This window comes from Montipora capricornis, chromosome 11, assembly GCF_036669925.1.
Source record: "Montipora capricornis isolate CH-2021 chromosome 11, ASM3666992v2, whole genome shotgun sequence".
Taxonomy (NCBI): Eukaryota; Metazoa; Cnidaria; class Anthozoa; order Scleractinia; family Acroporidae; genus Montipora; species Montipora capricornis.
In genome coordinates this window covers 11124529-11152310 of record NC_090893.1, presented here as the reverse complement: position 1 = coordinate 11152310, position 27782 = coordinate 11124529, and the positions used below count along the sequence as shown (strand labels likewise).

The window sequence follows — 27782 nt, the reverse complement described above, 5'->3', positions numbered from 1 at the left end:
TCTTGTTATTGCTGCCTCTGGAGATTGGTTGAAAAAGTCCTATAGATGGGGTATTCGCGTTTTAATAAAAAAGCAATTAGCACGAAAAACTGGGAATATTCTGCACAAATGAGCTCAAGGAAATAGCTTTAAAGTTTTGTTTCAGAATCGGAGAATAAAAATTAAACGATCCGCCTATGACATTTTGACAATAGAGTGAGTGAGCCGTATGTCGAGTCCATCTAGGCAGTAAAAGTGCTGATAGGAAAGCAGTTCAAAAGAAATATTAAGATTAAATTTATGGGTTCAAAACCATTATCAACGAATTTTCATTCTTAATAAGGATGATATTCGAAACGTCGAATAACGTTACTCGTAATATTTCTTATTAAATTTGTGATTTTCAAAAATTGATTGATACCTCGGCGCGACATTTTAATTGTTTTTACAAGTCGAAGTTCTTGCATTTGTGTTCTCTCATCCTTCTCCCGCGAAAACGTGGAACGGACACGAAAAGCGAAATATATTTTACGGCGTCACTCAATTGCTTTGACTAAAACTCCTTGTAAAAACTTAAGAAGTGTTTTGATGTCAAGCTTTCAACAATATCAGCGAAAAACTAAATTAAGTATATATAAGCGAGATACTAAGCCAATTAATCTCTGCAAACGTGACGCAAAAGACATCGATTCAAGAGTCAAACTTTCTGGGGAATAAACTTATTTTTGTACGTACCGTATGCGAAACCGTGAATAGACTTCTATCCACAATGTTCCATCAATGAATGCTAAACACTAAGAGCTGAATTATTTGTCATTTGTTGCTCTAGGATTTGTACAGGAAAAGTTGGAGGTTTAATTAAAAATAATAATAAGATCAAGTTTTGCTGCACTTTGCCGTTTGAAAATTTAGGATGATTTGTCTCGCTCACAAAAAAAGTGGTAGAATTTTACCTGAAAATTGCTCGGAAGCAGTTGAAGCTTTAATGTACACAAAATTTCTTTCTTTTATTTGCCCCTAGAAAGAGTTAAAAGTCACGAGCTCACGCACTAGCAAAATTAAGCCTATTGTTTCAACGTCGCGTGTTTGCAAAAATTAGTGAAAGAATTTTAAACTTCATTTTCCCTGAGAATTTAAACCACGAACTTTATCTGAACTGGAAGGGAAAGAAAGTACATCGTATAAATAAAAGAGAACTAGTTAACTACGTGAAAAGGTTACAAAATGAGGGGAATTCAGGCCATGTTTGCGAAACTCCTGCGCTCTAATGTTACCAACTTAAACGACGTAAACTTAAAAGAAACTTACCTCAAGAATCATCTGCCATATTGACTCAAAACTTCTGTAATTCTGAGGCTGTTGTTTTTATCTTGCTCGTCCCAAAAACTTGGTTTTATGAAGGAGAAAAAGAGTAAAACGTATTTCGTTTCGCATCAGAAGTTGTTTGGCAGGAGCTCGAAAAGCGCGCGGAGCTGCCACTTAACATCACGTGGGGTAAATGCTTCTCTTTGGTTGGCTAATTGATATTTTCTCATGGTACTCTGATTGCTTACCAGAAAATGGCGGGAACTGCCCGCGACTGGCATTTTTCTAAATTTGGAAATTAAAAAACTCTTAAGTTTCAATATTAAAAAGAAAAAAAATGTGGAAGTCAGTTTCATTTTTCTCTTTTTGTCCTCTTCGAAATGTCTTTATTTCTGTTCAAGAGAGAGGACATTACGCGTTCAAAACTGTTAACGCCTGGAACTTGGGTCATTTGGATTCGAAAGGTAAAAGAAGTTATCGGGTTAACGAACTGTGTCTTTACTCGTGCGTAAACAGCAAATTAAGAGAAAATTATTAATTAACCATCTAAAATTTGAGACGACGCCTTCTCAAATTTTCTTTGAAATTGTTTTGTTGAGGTCTTAGCTTGTCGTCAAATATAGTTCTTATTTATCGGACACCAATGACATCACAGAGGTTTTTGTGCGGCCTACCACAAAACTCCTCCGCTACCATTCGGATTATTTTATATCTCTTTCCGCAATCAATCTCAAATGAAGCTGAATTACTTTCTATTGTCTCTCATGCATATTCATGTTCCCAAATGTATTAAACCAAGCAAATATTGGCATTGGATACATACTGAAACCAGGAGTGATAAAGGCGCTGTAACACTGTGCAATTTTTCGTAAAACTTGTCTCGCAACGCCATTTCTACAAACGTGCTCACAGCAAAAAAAAAATAATAAGTTTTTTTATGGGTGTTACACTGAGCAACGTTTCGTGCAACGTTTCTCGTTTCGATGATCACATGAGGTTAAAGGAACATTTTCATTGGCTAGTGCCGCAAACCGTTTGGACACAAGTTGCGGGACAGATGTTACACTGCGCAATGCTTAAAAAATTCATTGTAACCGTTCCGGAAAGTAGAACTCAATTCTGCTTTCCGCAACGGTTTTTGCAACTGGTCTCGCAATGTTTTGGCTGTTGCAAAGGTATGTTACATTCGGCAATGATTCGTGCAACTTGTCTCGTAATGGCGTTGCGAGACAAACGCACTCCAGCTTTAAATTTACGGCGTAATCGTTTTCGAATGAGAGAGAAAAATTGTTTTATCTCTTGATATTACCGTCCCTTTTTATCTTCATCGGTGTCCCAAAGACCTGCGAGTATACCGATTCTATGTCTATGAAAGCCCAGAAATAGAACCAACGAACAGGCTGTCGAAAGATCTTGGGGTTTGAGTAGTAATAGCTTTATTAATAAAACCGTTGCAGCCTTACGGCTGAATTACGGATTATTTAAATATAATAATAACTATAAAAATATATAAAAAGACAAAAGTTTAAAATGATGTAAACACTCCTTAAAATCTACAATTATTAAAAGTGTATATACTCAACCCCAGGTTCGATTATTGATTTGCATAAAATAAAAAAAAATGACCTTCATTTACAATTTACAATGAAGGGCATTCGCAATGACAAAACTAGATTGGTATCGCTTAGTTTTGCACCTTGGGATACTAAACGTACGTTTTTGCCTAAGTGACCTAATTGTTTCATTCATTTGAGGTAACGGCCCATGTAAATTATGATTTGGGTCTTCTAAAAGTTCCTTAAAGAGGCGAGTTGTTAGACTCTCCCTTCGAGATGTGAGACTTGTGAGGCCTGATAGGGTCAGAGCTTCCCTATAACTACAGAACGGATAAATAATGCGTAACGCTCTGCACTGAATTCTTTCTAAGTCGTCAGATAGGTATGCTGGAAGGCTGTTATGGTAGGCCTGGCATGCGTACTCAGCTACCGGGTGTATACAAGTGCGATAGAAACATAGAAGCTCGTTTGGTTCAGAACACGCTCTCCTAAATTGTCGCAACAAAAACAGACGCGATGCCGCTTTGCTCACTATTTCCGAGACATGCGCGTTCCATTTGAGGTTACTAGATATAGTTAAGCCTAAAAGCTTTGCGTTTGGAATTACTTATAAGTTCTTATTATTAACAACTATAGGATCTAAGTTGTCTTAAGAGTTCTTGGCGAAGCTGATCCGCAGGACCTTGCACTTAGCCTCGTTTAGTTTAAAGTGCTCACGTTGGGACTGGGACGAGAGATCATCGACGACAGCTTGAATACCCCCTAGTTGTCCTCGGGGGATAATTTCGGAGATCGTGGTATCGTCCACGTATTTCCACAGCATTGCATCACCGTTCACTTTGATGTCATTAATCATGATGGCGAAGAGCCAGGGGCCTAATTTCGTCCCCTGTGAGACCCCGGCAGGTATAGCGCCCCTCTCAGAGAAACAATCCTGCGGTAACTTCACCCTCTGTTGGCGCTTAGTGAGAAAACTCTTGATCCAATGAGTCACCCAAGGTGGAAGATCATAGTGCAGCAATTTTTCGCAGAGAATGTGGTGGTCAATTAAATCGAAAGCTTTCTTAAAATCGAACAGGACCACCTTAGCGATGGCCCCGTTCCCATCTGTGCCTCTATACCAAGCGTCCAACATGCTGATCAGCGCATGCGTGGTGGATGAATTAGGAACAGTTCCAAATTGGTTTGGGTCGATTTTCTGCATCACCGACGGCTTAACATAGTCCTGGACAACATACTCCTCGGCTACTTTAGATAATATTGGAGTCAAGGAGATTGAGCGGAGATGTTTGTTAACATCCGACACAGGAGTCTGCTTATTGAGAGGGGTGATATCGGCCCTTTTCCAAGAGAGATTCACTCATTGTGATGGAAAACAATATTAGCCGTGGTTACACACACCTTGGGTTTGGGGCCTTCGGGAGGGTAAACGGCTTGGGTTTGTTTCAGCTCAGGTTTCATTTTACCCTTGGGGATGCGGTTACACAGTAAAAGACTCCCCTCAGGATAAAATAATAGGGTATAATTAATACAATAAGGGATCTTCGTGTATTAGCTACGTTCTGCTTTATGGTTGGCCAAGCCACCTGAGGGAGAAGATAAACCGTGCCTTTCAGTTCAGGAACTGTCATGGGAAATTCTTTTGTTCTTTTTTATGTATCCATGGAAATAACACTGGGGCAGTTTCGGTCTAGAGAAAGCGGTTACACACAAAAACGTCCTTGCCCGTGGGCAAACGCTATTTAACCATGGGTAACAGGGCTAATGCACGAGAATGAAGCAAGCTAAGCTATTTTTTATTTTAAATAGTAACTATTTTTTCGAATTTTGAGAAAATCCGTTTTCCACATACAAATCCTTGTATTTCTACTCTTGCATAACAGTAGTACGGTACAGATAAACATATATCGAGCTTGGGCTACACATGAAGGAACCAAGGAAACTTCGGAATCCAGAAGAAGCCTTGCACAGTCGACAAAATTTTCGCTCTCCTCCCCACTCTTCCATTTCAAACTACTGATGATCAGAAAAGGTGAAATGGTGTCACGATTTTTCGTTAAAGCGAAAGTAATATTAAGTGAAAATAAGGGTAAGATGACATATTACATGCACTTTAGGATTTTTTTGACAACTTCACTTAATTATTTTCAAGATTATCTCCTTTTGTGGTCATCATATTGACTGAAAAACAATCATGGATGTAATTAGCGTTTTAATCAACATGTGATGCTGCGTCGGTGGAGATTTCGAATTTATCAAAGTTGACTGAAGGTAAATTAACCACGCCAAATAAGGTTTGTGAGCAGAAGAAAAGAAAAGGAAAGAGTGTCTAGTCGTTCTAACGGTGGAGCACTAATCGTGGACATTATAAAGTGAAATTAACAATTAACGAAAATCAATTTAAATGTTGGTTTTTGAAGAGAGGGGAAAACCGGAGTAGTACCCGGAGAAAAACCTCTCGGAGCGGAGTAGAGAACCAACAAACGTAAACCACATATGACGCCGAGTCTGGGAATCGAACCCGGGCCACATTGGTAAGGGGCGAGTATTCTCACCACTGCGCCATCCCTGCACTCCCATGGTAGTGTAGTTATGGCACCCCACGGTAGTATAGTTATTTTTACTGGGTTGCCAGTATGGCAATCCCAGTCGGAAAATGGGTAATATTTGTTGGTTTTTTAATTTTTTATTTTTTATTTTTTCCGTGTCATGAAAAATCTTGCCTGTCACTCCCCTGCTAAGTGGTGTCTTTGTGCATAGAGTCTTCTGTGCGTATTTTGGTAGGTTTGAGGGGGCTGGGTTAATGCGTAGATTTCCCTGGTGCACACAGGAGAACATTTAATTATTAACCTGCAATGGCGTCGAAAGTCATTCTAACGCGAATGGCGTTTTAGTGCATCTTTAAACCAAATACACCCTTATGGAGCTCAAGAATGGAACGTCAATTGGATAAACAAGACAAGCGGTGAAAAATTGATACGCTGGAATCTTAAAAGCGACGAGTAATGGACTTCGACAACAATTTCATTTTTCGCCGTTGGATCTCAAGTGAGCTTTGTTTCTAATATTTTACTAACTTGGTATTATATACAACACTGAAACCAAATGGCAATTTTTTATGGATTTAACAAACATTGAAGGAATCGAACGCCTTGAATGCATCACAAGTCGCATCTAAGTTGTCTGGCAAGTTACAAATATGTTTGCACTCAACTCTGCCAAGTTAAAAAAAAGTTGGAAATATGACAGTGAAAAATTATTTGAATGAAAGCCTGTTGTCTGTTTTGTGCTTTATTATTTACGGTCAAGGTTCTTTCGAAAAGGGTTTGATGTCAAATGTCAGAAATTTATTTAATTGCTTTGTGACACCGATTGTGTGTGTGTTGTTTGCACTCATGTAATTTAAACAGGAAGGGTTTTTTAGCTTTAACAGCAAATGTTGTTTGTTTCAATAAAATTTTCGCTGTAAAAGATTTTTTTGAGATTCCACTTTTTGTGAATTTAACATGTGTAATTTTTGAGCTTAACACATTTGCATAGGTGTGTTGTAATGTGATACGGGAGGATTTTTGTGGTAGTGCAGTGTAAGCAGCGCATAAGTCACGAAAATAAACAGGTCTGTTGGAAGCGTGCTTGAGTTTTTCAACAAAATGAGCCCCAAAATCGGCAAAAAATTGTGACGCTGATGAATAATAAAGTAGCTGCTATTCCCAAAACGATGGAATTACCTGGTGATAAATAACCTCGTCTTGGAGAGTAAATTTTTGACTTCGCAGAAACAATGGTCAACCTCAAGAGTTGGGCGCCCGGGAAGGGGGGGGGGGGGGGGGAGGGTACTGCCATATATGGGCTATATAGATATGTGCCGCTGTGAAGGGTGTGGTTTTCAAGCAGTTTACTCTAGCATAGGTTATGCAAATCAGAGCGTTTGGGTCTACAATAGGGTATCATTTTTCACGAAAATGACCAGTTGGTTGAAGATTTTATCTAGACTAAGGAAACCAGGAATTGCTACTCAAAAAATATAAAACAATGAAATCGGCAAGTTTCAATTTTCACGACTCAGCCTCAACAGCGTTGATAGATGACCATCATAAAACGCTACTGGATATTATTGAATGTCAAAAATCGGGATTCAGACGGAAATCGGTGGTATTAATACTGGTTAAAATTAAACAATTTATTGTCTTGATAATGCGTACGTACGTGCTTGGCGTTCACTGGACAAGTATAAATAAATCCTTGTTTAAGAAAGAAGTGATTGTGGTATAAGGTTTTGTTTTGGCTTTGCTTTAGACTGTACTAGTGACCTCAGTTTCTGAAAAACAGCTACTCTAGGATAGGAGTGATTTGGGGAGTTTACTGTAGTATGGGGTAGCAAAATCCAGCTGAAACTAGCACCGGGGTTGGGCGATTGTGATCCTTGTGTTGAATTCGCACATTTCTTGTTAAACTTTACAACACTTGAAAGAAAAAGAAAACTAAAAAACAAAAACCCGGTATCTTGCCATCATTTGACACAGATGCTTCACTGTTTCGCGAGTAAACACGCCACGGTAACTTGATCACGGCGCCCGCTGAATTCGATGTCACTGTCGATTTTCGATTTACTTGTGCAGCCAAATTGGAACGTAGCAAAAATCTCGCAAAATGTTTTCGCTGATGGTAAACTTTTCATATTCGCGGCTCAAAATTAATGTTGTATTCATGTTGTAAATTTTCTCGTTGATGGTAAAATATTTTATTCTCCATCGACCGTCCTGAGAACTTCCTTCTGCTCTTCCTAAAAACTGTGTATCAATTCAATATTTATTTTGCATAAAGCAAGCCAACAAAATCTGTACCTTGCTTAGTTCGCATTTTTGGGCGTTAAAATAGAATTTTCGGTCCTGTGCGTCTGTTCCAAAGTGGTATATTTTTTAGGTCACCCATCCAGATACTAAAAAAAAATCTGGAATCTGAAAAGCGACGAGTAATGAACTTCGACAACAATCTGTCGCCCGTCGAGCCGTAATCAAAGTGAGCTGTAGTTATAATATAGTACAAGTGTGGTGTTTTGTACAACACTGAAATCAAATGGAAAATTCTCTAGTAACTTATGGATTTAACGAAGACAGAGAAGGAATTGAAAAACTTGGATCTGTGATATATGTTGTCTGGATTATTTATATTTCTGCACAGTCTTCTGGTAACAATTGGAAATTTCACTAATTTTTGTTTGTCAAAAATTATTTGGAAGAAAGCTTGTTGCCCATTTTTTGCTTGATAATTCAAGTAAAGGGTTTTTCAGTAAAGAGTTTGATGCTGAACACTTCTGGGAAATTTATTTAGTTGCGTTTTTGACACGATTGAGCTTGTCTTCACGGACGTAATGAAATAGGAGGGTTTTTTGCCTCTAATAGCAAATATGTTGTTTGTTTCAAAAAATATTTCGCTGGAAAAGGTAGTCTTATGAATTCATCATGTTGTGTAATATGCGAGTTTAACTGGTTTTTATGGCAATAGTAAAGCATTTTCGTGTCAAAATAGGGTGAAGCGTCTTTCTGTTGTGTTAACTTAATTAAATATAAATATACCATGCGGCGTAAACTTGATTTCCACTCTCAAAATTACCTCCAGAACTACTTTTTGCGTAGAATAAGCTTTTAGAATGATGTTCTTGTCTTCTGTGGTGATACTTGACGATTCGAGAACATTTTGTGAAAGAATATTTATTTTATAATGGGTCACACGCGCAACTTGATCGCCCGAACTTCCCCTGTTATGCATAACATCCACTTGGCCTTTTGACATCCCATTGAAAAAAACTCGTAAAATATTCGCGGACCGGTCGATTTCTCTGAAATTTGGAAGGATGATTGCTAACGAATATATAAAGATTTTCACAATAACTAAAAGTCTTAATGATCCCCCCCCCCCCCCCTCTGTTTTTGTGTAACACGTACCACAGGCAACCCAGTGTACGCTTTCATGGAGCGTTCTAGTTTCACTTGCGCTTTGTCCAAAGTCAAATAATTTCACTCTTCACCATTTGATTACCTATACTAATTTCAGCCTGGTTAGCCGGGCTGAACCGCCATTTAAATATTCTTTTGTTCAAATTAGCCCTTGATGCCTCGTTCTTAAGCTTAAAATTCAAGAGAATATTTTGCCTTGAACGAGGCATCAAGGTCTAATTTGAATAAAAACAAAAGAATATCTAAATGACGGCCATTTTGGAAAAAGATGCATGTAATCAGGCCGTAAGGCCGAATGTGGACATGGTAAGACAGTTCTGTGGAATTTTATGACTTCCAGAGCCATTGTTGCTATCAACCACGTTCCTTTAATAGACCGTTCCCCTTATGACGTAACGCCCCACAATTCTTTTGCTGAGTGACGCCGGAAATATTGCATTCAGGTTTTTATGTTAGCTACTCAACAAAAGAATTTTGATGCTTTACGTCATAAGGTGTAAGGCCTCTTAGACCTAATAAGCATCGATTCTTTACGAGAAATGATTCTAAATTTATAGCCACAATTGAGGCATGTTAAGGCATGTCTCAGACGACTAGCCAGACCCCCGCAAAATTGAAAACTGTTTCTAGCTGAAGCACCGAAATTATGCAGGAAATGTAGATCTTAACAAGTGTTATTGAAAATTCCAAAAGAAAATTGGGGGTAACCACGCATTTTTTAAAGATAATTCCTGAATAATATTTGTAAAAAGCTTTGAAATACAAAGCAATGTATGGCGTTCTTTTCCAAATTGAAGCTTAATTATCTCTCCAAAATGCATGGCAATATTTTAAATAAATTAATTAGCTGGGTTTGGACCTAATTCCTCTTACTGATGGGATTAAGGGTACATCAGACCGACGGCTTTCAAAACGCAAAGTGAGTGAAAACAGTCACTTAGTATATTGATCATTAAATATGCGTTACGCACAGGAGAATTTTCAAGTTGCATATTTAGAAGATCTAAGTAGCGATAAGTTAAATTTTCAATGGTAAAATTACTCCATTTGTTATATGTTCTTTTTTGAATCAGCTTGAGTTCTTTTAAAATCTCATATACCTCATAAGGAGAGCAGTAAATGAGAGGAAGCAGAGCGATACAGAACGTCTAATTATGGGACTGAGACTGAACGTTCCAATTTTTTGGCGATTCGAGTCTGAATAGTGTATGTCACGCATGACGTAACGCATCACAATTCTTTTGTTGAGTCACTACGGAAACATTGCATTCAGGTTTTTGTAGTAGCCACTCAACAAAGAATCTTAATGCTTTGCGACATAAAGAGTAAGACCTCTTAGACCTAATAAGCATCGATTCTTCACGCGAAGTGATTCTAAGTTAGCCGCAATTGAGGCATGTTAAGGCATGTATCATCAAAACTTTGTGTTATAACTAATCGAACGGAAAGAGGAAACTGAAGAGCTGAAATGGTTATTTGACCCTTGTTTTCGATAAAATAATGATAACCGTCCAAAAATTTACGATAACGAAGTAACATGCTCTGAAACACGAAGCAAACTGGATATCCCTTAAAAAAAAAAAAAGGTGTATACCTTCTCTCGCATGATAAGCGATCGCTTTGCCATTTTATTTGGCTAATTAAGCAATTAACTAAAGAAATGAATCATATATTCAACTGCGGATATGAAATCAAGTGAAGCTATCATCCTCGCAGTTATGGACGCAATTGTAGCAATTGCGTAGAGAAGTCTTAAAAATTCAGGACTTCAACGGGGTTTGAACCCGTGACCTAGCGATGCCAGTGCGATTCTCTATCCAACTGAGCTATGACGCCACTGATGTTGGGAGCTGGTTATTTGTCAGGGACACGCAACGATAAGCTTCGGTGAAATATATGTTCGGAGGAGTCAAACTGTTCTTAGAATTTCGCACTGATTTCGGTTCTACGTTGCCAAACATCTATAGAATTCTTTACTCAAACATCACCTAAACGTTTCGCAACCAGAAAAAAGTAGTCCCTTACGTTTTCGGGAGGGACATTTTTGCAATTTTTGGCACTTAAAAAGGTCACCTAGCAGTTTCAGACGAGCAAATGGTTCGCTGGGAAGTTCTTAGGAGGCACGTTCAGCTGGCAATTTCTGAAATGAAGACATCATTCCCTAAAATTTTGGACTCTTCAATTTTCAGCTAAGATTTTCGAACAGATCAATTTCTTTTTAGACAGTCTTTTTTTAGAAATGTCTCTCAAAGGCTTTTGTCTTAATTTGCCGGTTGGGTGGCCTCGAATTGTGGGTTCAAATCATGTCCCCGTGATGAATGAATCAACGAACGAAATGACATATCCGCAATTAAAGATATGATTAAGTCATTACGCCTTTTAGCACATTACAATATGACAATAACTAATCATCGCATAGAAAACGGATTTACGTCTGTCGATGCCAATAAAGCGTTGTTAAGTAAGCAAAACCTCTGTGCATCAGTGACCTGCAAACAAATTTGTCCCGCCGAACAGTGCATACAAGATGAAGAAAGTATTTTTGCCACTTTGGTCCACTGGTAACAAGGACTCAACAGATAATGAATCTTCTGAAGTGGCGGCCTCTCCAGGAAATATTTGCCAAGAGGAAACCGCCTTAAACGAGAAGCACACCGCTTCGCCCCTGGAGTCCTCTTCTTCTCAGATCTCTTTGTCTGAAACAGATGAATATCTCAAGGCAGAGAGAGACAACTCTTGTAGTAGCCTTCCACCTCCAACAATCGACCAATCAGCAAATATAAGAAAGTTGAGTCTGATACCTCAAGGCTCTGATACTTCAGATGATTTTTATCCGGAGGAAAACAGCAATACTTTTACCACAGCTTTTGCAACTCTTAAAGGAAATCTCCAGGCAAAAATTCATCAGGTACGGTTTTTATCGGCTTTTATATTATAGAGCGTGGTCTGATTTCTATCAAACTTTGGTCTTATTCCAAGTCAATTTGATAACATGTTACATGGCCCCAGAGGTTTTTCTATCTTTTTCTCCTCGGATAGAAGAGAGACCCTGGGGACGAGGTTGCTTACTCGATATCATTTTAGACCAAGTTATATAATCAAGGAACTTACTTGATATCATTTTAGACCAAGTTAAAAGAAATTGTCTATTAGTTTGCTTCGCGAAGTTCTAGCAGTGTAATTCGCATTCGAAAGAGAAACTTAACATTTTTCACATTTGTATTTAAAACCTTCACGGTTATTTTGAGAGTTGCAGATGACTTGAAAGATTAATTAAAACTTCACAGAGTTTTAACAAACCGTGCACAGTAGAACATACAAGATTTTTTCAACCACACAAACCATTTAGTACATTCTGTTAAATTTACTGGATGTAGAAGTACCGGTATGCCTTATCCCCAGTAGAAGCCGTGATTTCGCGTATAGTTCAAGTTTTACCACTGGAACATTTTTAGCTCAAATAAGATAGATCCTAACTTAAATTACACCTCAAAGGCTCCTTAAATGGTATGCACAGCAGTTAAAGCGGTTCTTAGATTCGCTCGCTTTAAAATCGCAGGTAGTAAATAAGAAGCGGACTTCACCACTCAACGTTAAACATTTCGGATAGTACAGGAGTTGGTGATTAGTAAGGTCTCAGACTGAGGCATCGGACCCGGAAGAAAGCCACAAAGATATCATGAAATAAGCCGGATTTGATCCCTAACACGAACAGAGGTCCGCTCTGCTCCTTAGCTGCGGTCCCTGTTAAAGAAATATGTTTCCTTGTTTGTTTATCTTGTCTTTATTAGAAAGTGGGCAAAGGGAACAAGTTATTACATCTCGCAGCCTTGTCAGGAAGTGAAGCCGATGTTCAAAAATTGCTCAAAAAAGGCGTAGGTAAGGTCTTCTGCTTTTTTATTGGAAAGTGGCTGCCAGACATCGGCTATTTATTCCCTATCGACAAAGCAACACAATTCCTTCGAAACACTTTCCCACACTTGACTCATCTGGAGATAAAAGCGTAGAACGTAGAGTATACTTAGGAATGGCCAAACAAAACATTCCATTCGTTCTCGTCTATAAACTCGTCATTTATTTAAGCCCATGATTCAGTCGACACACTTTACAAGCACAGACGGTAATGAACAGTAAACTGAAATACATAAGAAAAATAAACAGTGAGCGAGGTGCCTCAGAAAAGTACGACACACTTTCGCCAGAATAACTTCCAATTCTGTGTGACTGCAGATGTGTTACTTTCAAGGAACGTGACGATACCATGGGACTTATTCTTATGGTAAAAATACTTTAGTTGTCTTTGATTTTAGGAAAATTGCGAATCAAATTCTGTATTTTCATTGGCAGATGTGAACACCCCTGATTCATTAGGTAAGACGCCCTTGCATAATGCTATCCTTGGAAAACATATCGAAACTGTGAAACTGCTGCTTAAGTCTGGAGCAGATGTAAAGAGTGTTGATGAGAGAGGAGATACCCCGCTTCATGTTGCGGTCAAAGTGAACAGTGAGGCAATTGTAACGGTGAGATTACTCCTCAGTAAATTATGCGGCTGCAAGTTTCCCGATTTTTTTATCGTGATACTTAATAACACTTGATAATTTAAATTAATTTTCTAATAAGTCACGTATCTTCATTTGCAGCTCTTGTTAAGTGACAGTAAAAGTGATGCTAACATCAAAGGCTTTGGGTCGTACACACCTCTTCATATCGCAGCTGAAATTGACAATGTTGATATTTCCAAACGGCTGGTAAGGAAATAATTAGTAGAAAATTAGAAGAATTGTTCATTACAGTATGCTGGTATGCTGGAAGGGGGCCTAAGTTCCTATTGGAAAACGCAAATCCACCAAGAAATTACTGCAATGTAAACGAAATAGATACCAAATCCAAAAATTCCCCCTTTTTGATGTGACTTCCGATTTAAAAAATGACCTCATAAATGGCCGTTTTTATACTAGAGACACATGATCCGTCCAGACGAATTATGCGTCTTTCATGTTATCCATCTAGTGTAAAGACGGGACGAACTATATAAGACGCATAATTCGTCTGGGACGAACTTGGGCAAACATTTTTGCTGCGTCTGTTAAATTCGTCTGGTATAAAGACGGGCACAAGATGCATAATGCGTTTGGACGAACTTTCCAGTAAAGTGCGTCTTCGAAGACGCACTAAAGTGAATACTTCGCGGCCCGGACGCATTATGCATCTTGTGCCCGTCTTTATACTAGATGAATTTAACAGACGCAGAAAAAATGTTTGCCCAAGTTCGTCCCGGACGAATTATGCATCTCTAGTAAAAAAACGGCCATTATCTAATACCTCAACTGCCCCTTCTAATGCTATATTTTGAAATGGGTTTGGTGAAACTGGGAGGGGGGAAGCAGTTGATCGTTGAAAGCGTGGTGAACAAGATCAGGAACAAAGATGCAAAAGGTAAACGGAGCCAGAATGAAAACTGTATCGCTTAAATAAGAATCGATAATCTGTATAATTTATAACGTCACTAATTGCAATTGGTTTCATTTTGCTATTGAATGAAGACTGTCTGACGGACCAATGTGTAACTATTTTGATTATTTCCATAAGGTCGCAATAGTAGCACGTATGATAAATACTGTAGCAAACAGACAACTTTTTTGAAAGACATGTTTCGGCATGCTTATGCCATCATCAGTTTAATGAGTTCCTAAATGTGAACAGTTATAAAGTCTACGGGTAGATGAAAAAATTATTACAACATGACGTAATACAAAAGCGGGTACTTATTACAGCGTGACACCAAACATCAAGGTGTAAACTAAAACGTGAGAAAAGTGTTGTAATGCTGCAATTGTTTGTTAAGTTCAGGTTTGGTCTTATTTATATAAAAAGCTTCTTTGAGTTTTAAATCAATTGAGTTGCTGGCAGAATCCAGAATACTAAAGCACGAAGGGGAGTATTTGTTCTTACATAAAGGAGATGTGTTGAAATGCTTAAAAATATGTGAGTTTTTATCGCTTTTCGTGTGTTCCTTTATCCTGGTGAAAAAGTGGCGACTAGTTTCCCGTTATATTGGCGAAACTAGTCGCCACTTTTCTTTTCTGTTTCCTACGGTATTTTGATTATGTTTCAGATTAATTCAGCCAACAATCTCTAATATTTGGTATTACGATTATTTCGCCAGATTTTCGAACTATATTAGAACTTGTCATCTGAACGTCTCGATAAACCAGTTGTAAAAGCTCCGATAAACTTACGACAGTTAAAGTTTGAAACCTTGATCATACCGTCTCATCAATACAGAAACCGAAAAACACTTCCATGCAGATCTGACACACTGCCAGCGGAACATGCTGACTCTCCGTTGGTCTTTATTTTGCAAGCCTCTCTTCGTGCGGAGTAACGCTGTTTTATCCTCTTAGGTCGAGAATGGAGGTGACATAACACTAACAGCCGAGGATAAGATGACCCCGTTTGGTGTGGCAGTATCCAAAGGAGCACAGTCTGTAGCTGAATACTTTTGCTCAATTGGTACCTACTCTTTCTGTTTTTAATCTTGATCTGGAACGCGTTATCACTGTTTCTTCAAGGCGTGAAGTACGAGCAACTTTTTTCAGTAAAACTGCTCGCGCAGCAGTTATCTCATGCAAGTTGCACCGGAGAGAGATGTTTTATTCGCAATGCGTTTAACCCATAAAACCGGTCAAGCAACATTTCCCATCTCTGTTGCATAACAAGTTTAACGGAAACTTTTCTTGTATTTCCGCCCCTATACCAAAGGCTAATTAACTTTGCTCCCTTCCCTGTTAAGCGTAACTGGTGTTAAAACCTTTCATAATGTCACGTCAAGAGTTTAATAGTAGCTTATGCAAAATCGTTTGCTTCTCTTACAAATCTAAAAACGCTTTTAAGAAGTTTGAGATTTCCTCGGAAATCCTGTCCGTTGCTTAAATCAGGAATCAAGATTTGGCTAGAGATCGAGAAAAGATTATAAAATGTCCTACGTCCCACGCATGTGACGAAAATTTTGCATGTTAATCACAGGCTTTTTGGTTCCCTCTGTAGCTCAAGAAAGACAGATGAATGTAGAAAATCTGATCTGCAATGCTGACAATGAAGGAAGCACCCTACTTCATCTTGCAGTTGATAGCGGGATTGTACCAGTAAGAGACAGCTTAAAACAGTATTGAACAGCTGGACACCCAAGTGAATTACTTGTCCATTCGGAGCAAGTGAAAATCAGCAAATCAACCGATCTAAATTCCAAGCCACGCGGGGAAAAACTGTTCATGAGCTAGGAACAATTTCCATTTTGTCTTTTGTCGATCAACGCTTTTATAAAGACTATAAGTGTCCTTACTTAGTGGGTAGCTGCTGATATTGTTGAGCCTTGAATAAAGTTATCTATCTATCTATCTATCTATCTATCTATCTATCAAATCTATCTTTTTGTTACTTGATAAAGTGCAGTGTGGAAAAACTTTTTAACCAATGAAGCGTAGGGAGGCGACATGGCGACGGCCATGTCCTAAAAGAAAGGAAAAAAAAAATTGCATGTAATTCTCCAGGAAAAGAACTCTTTAAGTGTAAACATTTTCTATCGTTTGGGTTAAAAAAAAACCTGGCCACTGCTATTAGAGAGAAGGCAGTAGCATCTTGGTACGTGAAACGGTAAAAGGTGGGATGCCTCTTTTCATAAAAGCATCAGGAAACATCTCTTGTTCTAACTTATCTCTCCCTTTTGAAAAGTTATTATTATTATTATTATTATTATTATTATTATTGCTAATAATCTCAGATAGAATCTAGTTTTCACTGGTTCTGGACAACAACCAGTTGTCTAAGGAAACCAAGAAGGGTCCTTCATTTTACTTTCCTCTCCTACCTACATCTCGAGCACTTTCCTAAGAATCCTGCCCGATCCCAACAGTACAGATCTCTGAATCAGTTCAATGGATGTGTCTACAACTATGGTCCTCAGATTTTCTTTTAACCTCAGTGGTATTGTTCCCAACGCCCCTACCACTATGGGTATCACCTTTGTTCTTACTCCCAACATCTTTCGGACTTCTTCTTCTTCTTCTTCTTCTTCTTCTTCTTCTTCTTCTTCTTATTATTATTATTATTATTATTATTATTATTATTATTTGTAACATGCTATTGAACAATTGTCAAGAAGGCGTGACAGAATGTGTCAAATTCAAATATAGGCAGTAACATCACAGATGACAGCTTTAATTAATCAATTAAGGTCTAAGCAATGGTTCACAGCGTCATAAACTCACTTGGATTTAAGTAAATTGCGGGAATTGGTATTGTTTGAAGAGAAAAATTGTAAGGTTAGGTACTAGGTTACTGATCCGAGGTCTAAAAAGCAGATTGGTACCATACCCATAGAGCTCAGTCACAAGGGTGTGGCATCCATCTGTCTTAAAAAGACTGGGCTCCATTGTCCCCAATCGTAAAGTTGCTCCACATCTATCGATAGAAGGAGAGAAATGAGCTAGCATCAATTAAGTTTCTGGTTTTTTGGGAAAACGTAAATTTCAGCATGACGTAAACGTGATGCTGAATCTCTCCATGGTGAATGGGTTCTACAAAGAAGTGAACAATGCAAAATAAAAACTATCGTAGAGACGCTTCCAATACTCCTACTTCTCAAAAGGAAAAGCAAGTGAGCCAGTTCAATCAGTAACAGAAAATTATCTCTTCCATAGATCGTGCGACTGTGTTTGAAGCTGGGATCAAACGTGCGGCAACCAAAGGTAACGTTAATGATTCTCTAAAATCTGCCAGGAGGTTTAAAGTGGTACTATGATCAAAAAATCATTTCCTTTTTTTCTTCAGATTTTGAAAGCGTGTTCGCTTAACACCTAACTGGCAAAATTTCGAGCTTTGAGTTTTATCCAAAGACTGTTTATTTTGAGTGTAAGTTTTGGATTTCATGGTGCGCCATTACTCACGTTCAAAACTGGCCGATTGGACCTCAGAGGGTTGGATCTAGAGAAAATGACGTCATTTACTCACTAGCTTAAAATTTCAGCGTGTAAACGCAATTTATTATATATGCAAAACACGGGTTGAAAAGTCTGAAAGACCGAAGCTCCCGTGCTGCATGTTAATTAGGCCGCGTACACACGCATTGCATTCTTAAGCTAGTGAGTGTTTGACGTCATTTTCTCCTCGACCCAGCTCTCTCAAGATTTTAAAGTTAGTAATGGCGGACCAATAAATAAGAAAATTCCAGCTAAAATAAACAGGTGTCTTTTTAAAATCAGAACTTAAAACTTGGGTGAGTTAGCGTTTAGTTAACATAGTTTTGAAATCCAAAGGAAAAACAAAATTTTTTTTTGGTCGTAGTACACTTTATTGTTCAATTCCAGGAATCAGACAAGACCACACCGTTACACTTGGCCTGTGGACAAGGCTCGCTAGAGATCGTACAGCTGATGGTTGCAGAAGATCGTGACGTGTGCAAGTCCCAGCTTCTTGATGATCAGGGAATGGTACCACTTCACAGAGCGGCACTGAAGAATCACGTGACTGTTGTCAACTATTTACTAGATCAGGTAAAGAGATAGAATCACACTAGTAGACCGAGAAACACTCACAGTAGAGTGATCGAGGAGGCGGTATGGCCCAGTGGTTACGGAGTTTGCATTGGGATTTGGAGAATCCGTTGTTGAATTTGAACCTTGTAATCCCTGGATCACCTCTAAGGCTACACTTGTAAATAGCCAGCTGGTTGGCTATTGATGGTTTGCCTCTGACGTCACGGCGGCCATCTTGGTATACAGAACAATGCAGTTAAATGTCTTTTGGAAAATTAACTCTATTATTATGCAAAACTTTGTGGGGCCGTTTTCTATAAATGTTTTGTACACCAACGTGGCCGTCTCATCACGTGTATGCAAACCAAGAATTTGTTGTTGTTGTTGTTGTTGTGTTCTGTCGTTTCATTGATTGTGTTTCACCCTGAAAAGCTCTTATGGAGAGTGAAATGAAGTATGGCGATATGTATTTAAGGTGCTTAAAAATGGAAAAAGTGTAGTGAGGAGATGTCATAGAGCGGTTTTCAAATGAGTGTCGTAAAACCAAAACCAAAGTACAGTAGTTACTTTGGCCAATCAAAAAGGACGGAGACAATCCAGTAAACCAATCAAAACTCGAAGAAATTACACGTAGCCAACAGAAAGCGCGGGAAAATGTGCACGCGCGAGTCACGATTGGTTTTGGTTTCACTTCTGATTGGTCGAAAAAGTGGCGCGAGAAATTTGAACCAATCACTGACTGAAGTAAATGCAAAACCAAAGCATTTCGCTAATTACTTTCGACACTCAATTGAAAATCGCTCTAAGTTCTATGGAAAAGGTTTTGATATCACTGATGAAGGCTTAAGAATTTTAGCCAAAACGTCTGTTGAAAAATATCAATAGTCAGAGGCAAACCTTTTTATTAATAATAATAATAATAATGATGATGATGATGATGATAATAATATTTATTTATATGGTGCAAATTCGACAATACAATTTTCAAATGCGCCTCACATATATGAACTGATATAATAGTAATAAATAATAACAATAGGAAAATCGAATCCAAATTTACATGTAAAATTACACTAACGAACTTAACATATGTGTTTAAAATATATCAAAGCTTTTATTTATACGCTTCAATAAAAAGTGCAGTTTTGAGTTTCTGTTTAAAAGTACTAAAGTTCGAAGTGCTCCTGACGTCATAAGGAAGAACATTCCACAATTTCGGTGCCGCTGCCATAAATGCTCTATCGCCAAGTGTAGGTAAGGTCTTAATCATGGGTGGAAATAGAAGAAACTTGTCCTTAGATCTAAGACTATATATAGAATTGGGTCTTAAAGTTACTAAATCCGATATATACTAAGGAGCTGTCCAATAGATTGCTTTAAAAGTAATAATTAAAATCTTATAGTCAATTCTGAACCTCACTGGAAGCCAATGTAATTCACGTAGTAATGGTGTTATATGGCCATACCAAGGTGCGCGGTATATTAATCTTGCCTCCACATTTTGAACACGCTGTAGCTTAGATGTTAAATTGCTAGGTAGTCCGTATAAAAGTCCATTACAATAATCCAGTCTGCTAGTTATAAATGCGTGGATTAATTTCTCAATTGAATCCCTCTCTAAGTATTTTCTGATACGCCTGATGTTATGTAGGTGGTAGAATGCGCCTTTTGCAGGTCTTTGTGATATGAGCCTCAATGTAAAAGTATTGTCTATCCACACCCCTAAGTTCCGTATCGCTTCATCACCGGGATACACCTCACATTCACCAACGATCAGGCTGTTCTGGTGGATCTTTCGTAATTGCGCCTTCGTACCAATTATCATGAATTCGGTTTTGTCATCATTGATCGTGAGTCTGTCCCTAATCATCCAATTGCGAATGTCCTGTAAGCACGCCTCCATTGCTTTCATTGCGGAGTCTTGGGCAGCACTGTCATTCGGTTGAAACGCAAGATATAACTGAGTATCATCCGCGTTACGGTGTACCGCAGGAAAGTGGCGGCTGATGATAGTAAACAGCTCGCTTGTATAGGTCGAGAACAACAATGTTCCCAAGCAGGAACCTTGAGGTTCCCTAAACTTTAGGTCAAAACTGGCTGAATTAGCATCCTTTATTAATATGCGCTGTGATCTCTCTGCCAGATAAGACCCAAACCAAGCCAGTGCGTCTCCACAGATGCCGAACTTTTGTTCTAGACGCCCTAGGAGCACACCATGGTCGACCGTGTCAAACGCGGTGCTGAGGTCTAGAAATACCAACAGAGTAACATGCTGTTTATTCATATTTAGCAGAATGTCATTGCGCAGGCGCAACAGTACCGTTTCCGTACTATGATGTTGGCTATAGGCCGACTGAAAATCGGTATACAGTTGACAAACTGACCTATGCTGAGATGTTTGTTGAGCTACAACCTTTTCAGTAATCTTCGACAGAAAAGCAAGATTACTCACAGGGCGGTAGTTCTTTTTGACCAAGTCAATTCTGGGCTTTTTCAACTTGGGCCTCACGAGAGCCTCCTTCCAGATGTCAGGGAAGTGACTTTCAGTCAGGGATAGATTAACCATTATGCAAATAGCTGGCAAAAGTTCATCATTGCAATCCTTTACAATTCGAGTAGGCATGGGATAATTTCCACAAGACTTGTTCGGGCAGCTTGAGGCAAGTTTCCTGACCTCATCTACCGTGAAAGGTTGGAATCTATTAAATAATGGTCCAGAATATGGACTTAACGTGCCTTCACGCAGAAGAGTGTCAAGTGTATCTAATCTAGTGCAAATGTTGTTAATCTTGCGTACAAAAAAAGTCCAAAGTCATCCGCTAAGTAGACAGGGTCAACGTGTGGAGGGTATTGTTCTTCAGATCCTCCACTCAATAATGTACTAACCGCTTTGAAAAGTTTTCGCTGACCGCTACTATTAATAAAGTTGGTGTAGTATTCCCGTCGTGCCAGCTCCATTGCATGATTTGCACGATTGCGCACGTTCTTAACCGTAATCTGACTCAAGCCCAGTCCTCCTCCAAATACCTTCATACTGCCTTTATCTCATCGTTGAACCACGGCACGCGCAGACGCATAGTGATGGTCTTCTTCCTTAAATGAGGCGTGCTTATCAGTTAATTCAGATAAATTTAGTTATAGGAAGATACAAGATTAGGGAGTGTGCTTGGCGGATTCTGGCACAGCTGGGAAGATCCGAGCTCATCCCGAAAAGCATTAATGTCAATAGCTTTTGTTTTCCATAGAACTTATGTATTTAATGTAATGAGCTTCTTATGCACTTGCAACAATGCCTGGTTGTGAATTAAGGAACCTGTATTTGTTATTTTCTGTAAAAAGGTTATTTGATCAGTCATAGAGTTATGTGTTTCGTTTAGCGGCTACTTTTGGTAAGCAATATAGATTCACAATAAGAAAAGTTGGGATTGACTGTGCTATGTAAACTATGAAGCTAACGAAATGCATGTCCAGGAACTGAGGATTTACATACAGCTTCTTCGTGTTATGCGAGCCAAATATACAACCAAGCAGGATCACGAAACATTCTTGAACATACAAACAAAAATGGCGATAGGATTGTCTTAAATGATCATCTCGTTTGTGGATCAGACAACGGGTGCTCAATATGCGGTAGATGAGTGACTTTCCAGTGGTTTCAATATAAGTGAAGAGATTTCCAAGTTTCTGGCTTGATGCTACACTGAATATACATCTTCATTTATAACTGCGTGTGAGAAATCAATTACAAAAAGCTCGGCAATGGTCAGGAGGAAATAAGATAAAACATGGGAAAAGAAAGAGCGAGATTTGTAATTTCAATCATGAACTCAATTAAAGATATTTTGGAAGTCTTTAGGAATGGAATTCACTTCCCATTAACAAAAAAAATAAAATAAAATATATATATATATATCTGACTGATGTTTGAAAAAGGTGGCTGCTTAAATTTTCGGTTGAATACGGGCTTCGCTTAAATGTTAGTTTGCACTTATAAGAGCAAGGCAAAGTTAGTTTAGGGGGGTTGATCATCCTGAGTTAGAGTTTGTGCCTTGGTTTAAATACGATAATTTGTCAGCCATAGTCAGCATTTCTGTGACACTACTTGACAGAAATCGAGCGCCCACAGCTTTGAAATGACCAAGAAGCCAATTCTCTTATATAGGACTTGATCATAATTAGTGGAATTCTGAAAAAATCTTAGCTTGACCCTTTAGGTGTCACAGGGATCCCCATGCAAGGACCAGTAAAATAATTATTAGACACGAGTAAACTCGAGAAGTTGCATTGTCCAGGCTGGGGTAAAGTTTGATCCTAGCTGCAATCATAGCTGTAAGTAGAAAGAACTTTGTTGTGCATCTGAAGGTGCTAAGTTACAGCATCAATGGGTAGCTTTTTGTAAATCCAGTCAGAAATTAGCATGGAATGAAAACGAATTCAATGCTATGGCCAATGGGAGGCTCAGCCTGAATGGAATTTGCTTGAGCAAGATTGTTTAGTCTGCATCTGCTCCATTGTGCTCTGATATCTGACTGATTTTTGAAAAAGGTGGCTGCTTAAATTTTCAACCTCTTGGAGCGGTCTTTGAACCAGGAGGGGGGCTCCGTCAAGACATGCCTGTACAAAATCTAGAGTGTCTAAGCTATGATTTAAATGTTAGTTTGCACTTATAAGAGCAAGGCAAAGTTAGTTTAGGTGGGGGGGGGTTGATTATCCTGAGTTAGAGTTTGTGTCTTGGTTTAAATAAGATAATTTGTCAGCCATAGTCAGCATTTCTGTGACACTACTTGACAGAAATCGAGCGCCCACAGCTTTGAAATGACCAAGAAGCCAATTCTCTTATATAGGACTTGATCATAATTAGTGGAAGTCTGAAAATATCTTAGCTTGACCCTTCAGGTGCCACAGGGATCCCCATGCAAGGACCAGTAAAATAATTATTAGACACGAGTAAACTCGAGAAGTTGCATTGTCCAGGCTGGGGTAAAGTTTGATCCTAGCTGCAATCATAGCTGTAAGTAAAAAGAACTTTGTTGTGCATCTGAAGGTGCTAAGTTACAGCATCAATGGGTAGCTTTTTGTAAATCCAGTCAGATATATATATTCGAAAGTCATAATGTACAGAGGCTTTGTTGACATCATGAACTGGAGTCAGGTGTTGAAAAATATTTTTCCTTGCAGGGCTCTAAGGTGGATCCACGGGACACACAAGGCCGCACACCTCTGTTCTTGGCGGCATCTGTGGGCGGCACAGCCACTGTTCAGCTTCTAATGAATCGCGGGGCTGATATCACACTCAAAGATATCGAACAACGTTCACCTTTGCATGTTGCCATTGGAAATTCATCTACCATGGAAGCCTTAATGAAGGTTATTATCAGTAAAGGACTACAATATGCTGGCTAGGATTTAATGCAATTTTTTAACTTTCTACCGAGATCAGATATATTCTGTCAAATTGCCTGAAAATCACTGCAAATGTCGTTTGAAAGAGTTGCAGTCAAATAATTTCTAAGACTGGCGTGCATCAGGATCCTTCCCGGGGCAGGGACGCCTTTAAAGATAGATCCAGTGGAAATCGGTCAAATTGTTCCAGGTTCACAGGCAGGCACAAAAACAAAAATATACAGTGAGATAAAAACAGTTTAAGGACGTTCACGCTAATTGTTTCTGCGCATCCTTACTGGGCACGCAAATCCACATGCCACGCCATGCCACGTCATGCATCGAGTGCGCGCGCTAAGTACTAAAATGAACAATGATAGGGCAGATGGCCATTGCTATAGCTTTGCTTGGATTTAACGATCTTGGATGTTCGGTGACCCCTACTTTTCTTTTCAGAAACAGATTTTATTTACAATTATCTCCACATTGTCCAAAAATGAACAAAAAATCAATGTGGGAAGTTAAAAAAAATTGAAGATGTCTGTCCACGGGACATAGAATCCTGCCATTTTGCGGCTGCAAGGCGCGTGAAACTATTGTCGTTAAATGCGAACTTGTTCTTTGAGGAACCTCACCAGCTGACGACATTCGCTTAAAAGGTCCAGTTAAACCATATTTGGCAGAGAACATTTCCCTTCAAAGCGCTAATTGCAATATTTTGGGACTTGCAGCTACTGTGGTCTTCTTCGCCAACGAAGCCCGATTTACTCAGATTTTGGTGTTCTTCTGGGCATGTTATTTCCAAAACGAAGTCGGTGACCCCCCATTTTTTTTACATTTCTGACGTCGCTAACACATGATCTTTCAGTGGTAAAATTTTCAGAAAAAAATCAATGTTAGAAAAATTTCGCGCGAACGTCCTTAAGCGCCATGATCGTAAAAGAAAGGTTCGATGGATCCTGGACAGCTAGTCGGACGTTTCAATGCTTTCGAAGCAGTGATTGAGTTGAATAATCCTGTGGGCTTTCAGGTGATTCTTCAACATACATATAGAATGCGACGCAAGACAGAGCATCAATTTCCTTTCAAACTCAGATGTGGTTATTAAGCTCAAAATGCAACGTTTGTGGGTTTTTTCGTGTGAACGAATCAAACTTGAAATACACCAGACAATCCTTTCACATAATCTTGTGGCTGCAAATAATTGAGCAAAGCTAAATGTTTTCTACTTCTTCGCAACTCTTATAAGTCGGCAATATGTCTGTACTGACAACGTCAACAGTACCGCGTAATTCACGAGCACACTTGCGGCAGTGTTTTCCAAAGGTAAGTTCATACGAAGGCTGTAAACTATACTGTGTGATAAAGTTGGTAAATCCCTCTCAAAACATGCTGAATCCTTTTCTTTTAGAGCACTGCATCCAAGGCTCTAGTGATTGAAAAAGACATGACAGGTTACACAGCTGTCCATTATGCTGCCCGAGCTGGTTATTTGCAGGTACATTAAATCATACTTCGCGACAATGAATTTATACAACTCCAAAAATTGCTGTTCATTGAAACACGATTGCTTGTCATTTTTAATCTATTTGTTCAAAACAATAATATTGTCGATTCTTAAATTAGTTAGTGAAGTGCATGAAAAACACTTTTAGCATTATGGTGACAGAATACTCCGCATCTTAAATGCTGTTGAGAAATCTGAAAAACTGTCAATAGACGTGTGCTTGATTGTCTATGAAGATTGTTGTTTGTACTTCATTTAAACATGATTTCGTCGCTCTGCTTTTGTGCGCTATTGCGGATTCATGATTCGCAAAACCACTAAAGTCTCAGTTACAAAACGATATGTTGTCGCCAGGCGCGAGTGTTTTCTTGGGAGAAAATCAGTGAGACTTCAGTTAGTATACCTGGGATAAATATCAGGTACGCCACAGTTATTATAATGTCCTTTCTTCCATAGCACATAGCACTATTTATCAACAAGAACAAAGCAGCCGTTCAAGTAACCTCAGACTCATTGGACACACCCCTTCACATGGCTGCAAGGTATGATACATTCACGCTGAGTTTAACAATACAATACATACTTAATTGACTACTCCCCATAGGGGCTTTTCAAGGCCAATGAAACGGCCACACGAAAGGACAGACAACAACAACAACAACTGTTAAGAATCCCAACTGGCCGGAGGCAAACCAGTTGGCTATTTACAAGTGCAGCTGAGAAGATGAACCAGGGACTAGCGGGAACAAATTCAACGAGTGGTCAGAACGGGTCTTGTACCCGGGAACTCTGGATCTCAAGGCATGCAAGTGTCCGAACCAGTGGGCTGCACTGCCTCCAGAAAATAAATATTATGGCACGAAATTGGTGAGGATTTTACATTGAATATTCTTCTCTTCCTTTGCATCATCGGTTACTCGACGGAGAGATATCTGGATGATTAATTGTTTTGCTTGGTACAGGTATGGCTGGCGTGAAATTGCAGAGACACTGCTTAGTAGAAATGTACGGATCGTAAATTTGCAAAACAACCAAGGAAGAACACCTCTGCATTACGCTTGTCATGAAGGACACGAACAGATTGTTCAACTTTTATTGATGGAAGGAGCTACCATGGAAAGGTCAGACAATGATGCCTATTTTTTTTCTTTCTTGTTGCTGCAACTGTCTCTCGCTGTCTCGTTTTAAATAAGCAGTGCTTTTCTCGTAAAAGGAATGTAACACAGCCCATTTCAAGGGTTGGATTGACAACCGATATATCAATCCATCATGACCAACCAACGACTTTCGACCATGCGTCGACCATGCGTCAAGACCTCGATTGGATTTCTATTTTGTTAGCGAAATAATAACTCTCCCGTCTTACAGTTACTCTGTTATTCGCCAACTGCGCATGCGCACATGAACAAGTCAGCAGGCAGTTAAGACATCAATTGTTCTCAGTTCTACTCTGCAGCCATCGTCTTTACATCGAAAGGGTCTATGTAATTATTCCAATATATATTTTTTATTTTCCCTCTTTTGTATACTGCAGAGATCATCATGACAGCACTCCACTTCACATGGCAGCGGTTAACGGCTCAGAGCGATGCGTGGATTGCATACTTGATGCTCACCCTGAAAGTCTCAATGCTGTTGAGAAACATCAGGTAAATGATAACTACAACTACTTTCAAGCTTTGGTAAACCTTTGTCCTGTGTTTTTAAGATGTTGCAAAATGCTAACAGTGAAGCATCTTCAGTGAAGATTTGTTCCTTTAGGTTTGAATACAGTAATTTTACTAAAGGCAAGGTTTATCATTTTGTAAATCTCCTTTCGTTGTTTTATTTTTCTGAACACTTGCTTATGATCGCCAACTGTAGAAAATCAGTTTGTTCTAGAAGCAGTTACTCTCTCAAGTCTCTCAAGCAGTGGTATCATTTTCTGAAGTTTTTTTTAAAGAGATGATGAGATACGGGTAACATTTGTCAGTACATGCATGCATACATACATACATACATACATACATACATACGTACGTACGTACGTACATACATACATACATACATACATACATACATACATACATACATACATACATACATACATGCATGCATGCATACATGCATGCATACATACATACATACATAACATTTAACAACAACTGTTAAGAATCCCAACTGGCCGGAGGCAAACCAGTTGGCTATTTACAAGTGCAGCTGAGAAGTCTTGAACCCGGGATCCCCGGATCTCAAGGCAAGCACCCTAATCACTGGGCTACGATGCCTCCTGCAGTATTTGGTGCTCTAGAGAGAATTCGTGGTTAAACAGCGTTTCTGTACACCTTACTTCCTCTCATTTGCTTCCTCATTTTTTCTCTTTACACAATTCCAGAACACAGCTTTAAACATGGCTGCAATCACAGGCCACGCGTCATTGGTGTCTCACCTGTTGTCCATAGAAGAGCAAGAAATCCTGTTAAACAAGTATAATCAGAATGTTCTTGACCTCGCCATAGCCAAGGACAAAGAAGAAGTCGCTATGACCATAATTGAACACAGCAGGTACGTCATCATGAGT

The 27782-nt window shown here is 39.0% G+C and overlaps 1 protein-coding gene across 1 annotated transcript in view; it reads left to right on the top strand.

Annotated features, from left to right (window-relative positions):
- The first annotated feature begins 11186 nt into the window (after positions 1-11186).
- LOC138022938 (transient receptor potential cation channel subfamily A member 1-like) overlaps positions 11187-27782 on the top strand; it is a 34350-nt gene continuing 17754 nt past the window's right edge. Inside the window, exons 1-14 of the mRNA XM_068869963.1 lie at positions 11187-11705; positions 12589-12676; positions 13145-13320; positions 13441-13548; positions 15205-15313; positions 15848-15945; positions 17500-17547; positions 18166-18351; positions 23512-23700; positions 25127-25213; positions 25679-25764; positions 26185-26343; positions 26757-26871; positions 27597-27766. Coding sequence (XP_068726064.1) covers positions 11325-11705; positions 12589-12676; positions 13145-13320; positions 13441-13548; positions 15205-15313; positions 15848-15945; positions 17500-17547; positions 18166-18351; positions 23512-23700; positions 25127-25213; positions 25679-25764; positions 26185-26343; positions 26757-26871; positions 27597-27766 — 2000 coding nt within the window. The 5' untranslated portion in view covers positions 11187-11324. The remainder of the gene's footprint in view (positions 11706-12588; positions 12677-13144; positions 13321-13440; positions 13549-15204; positions 15314-15847; positions 15946-17499; positions 17548-18165; positions 18352-23511; positions 23701-25126; positions 25214-25678; positions 25765-26184; positions 26344-26756; positions 26872-27596; positions 27767-27782) is intronic.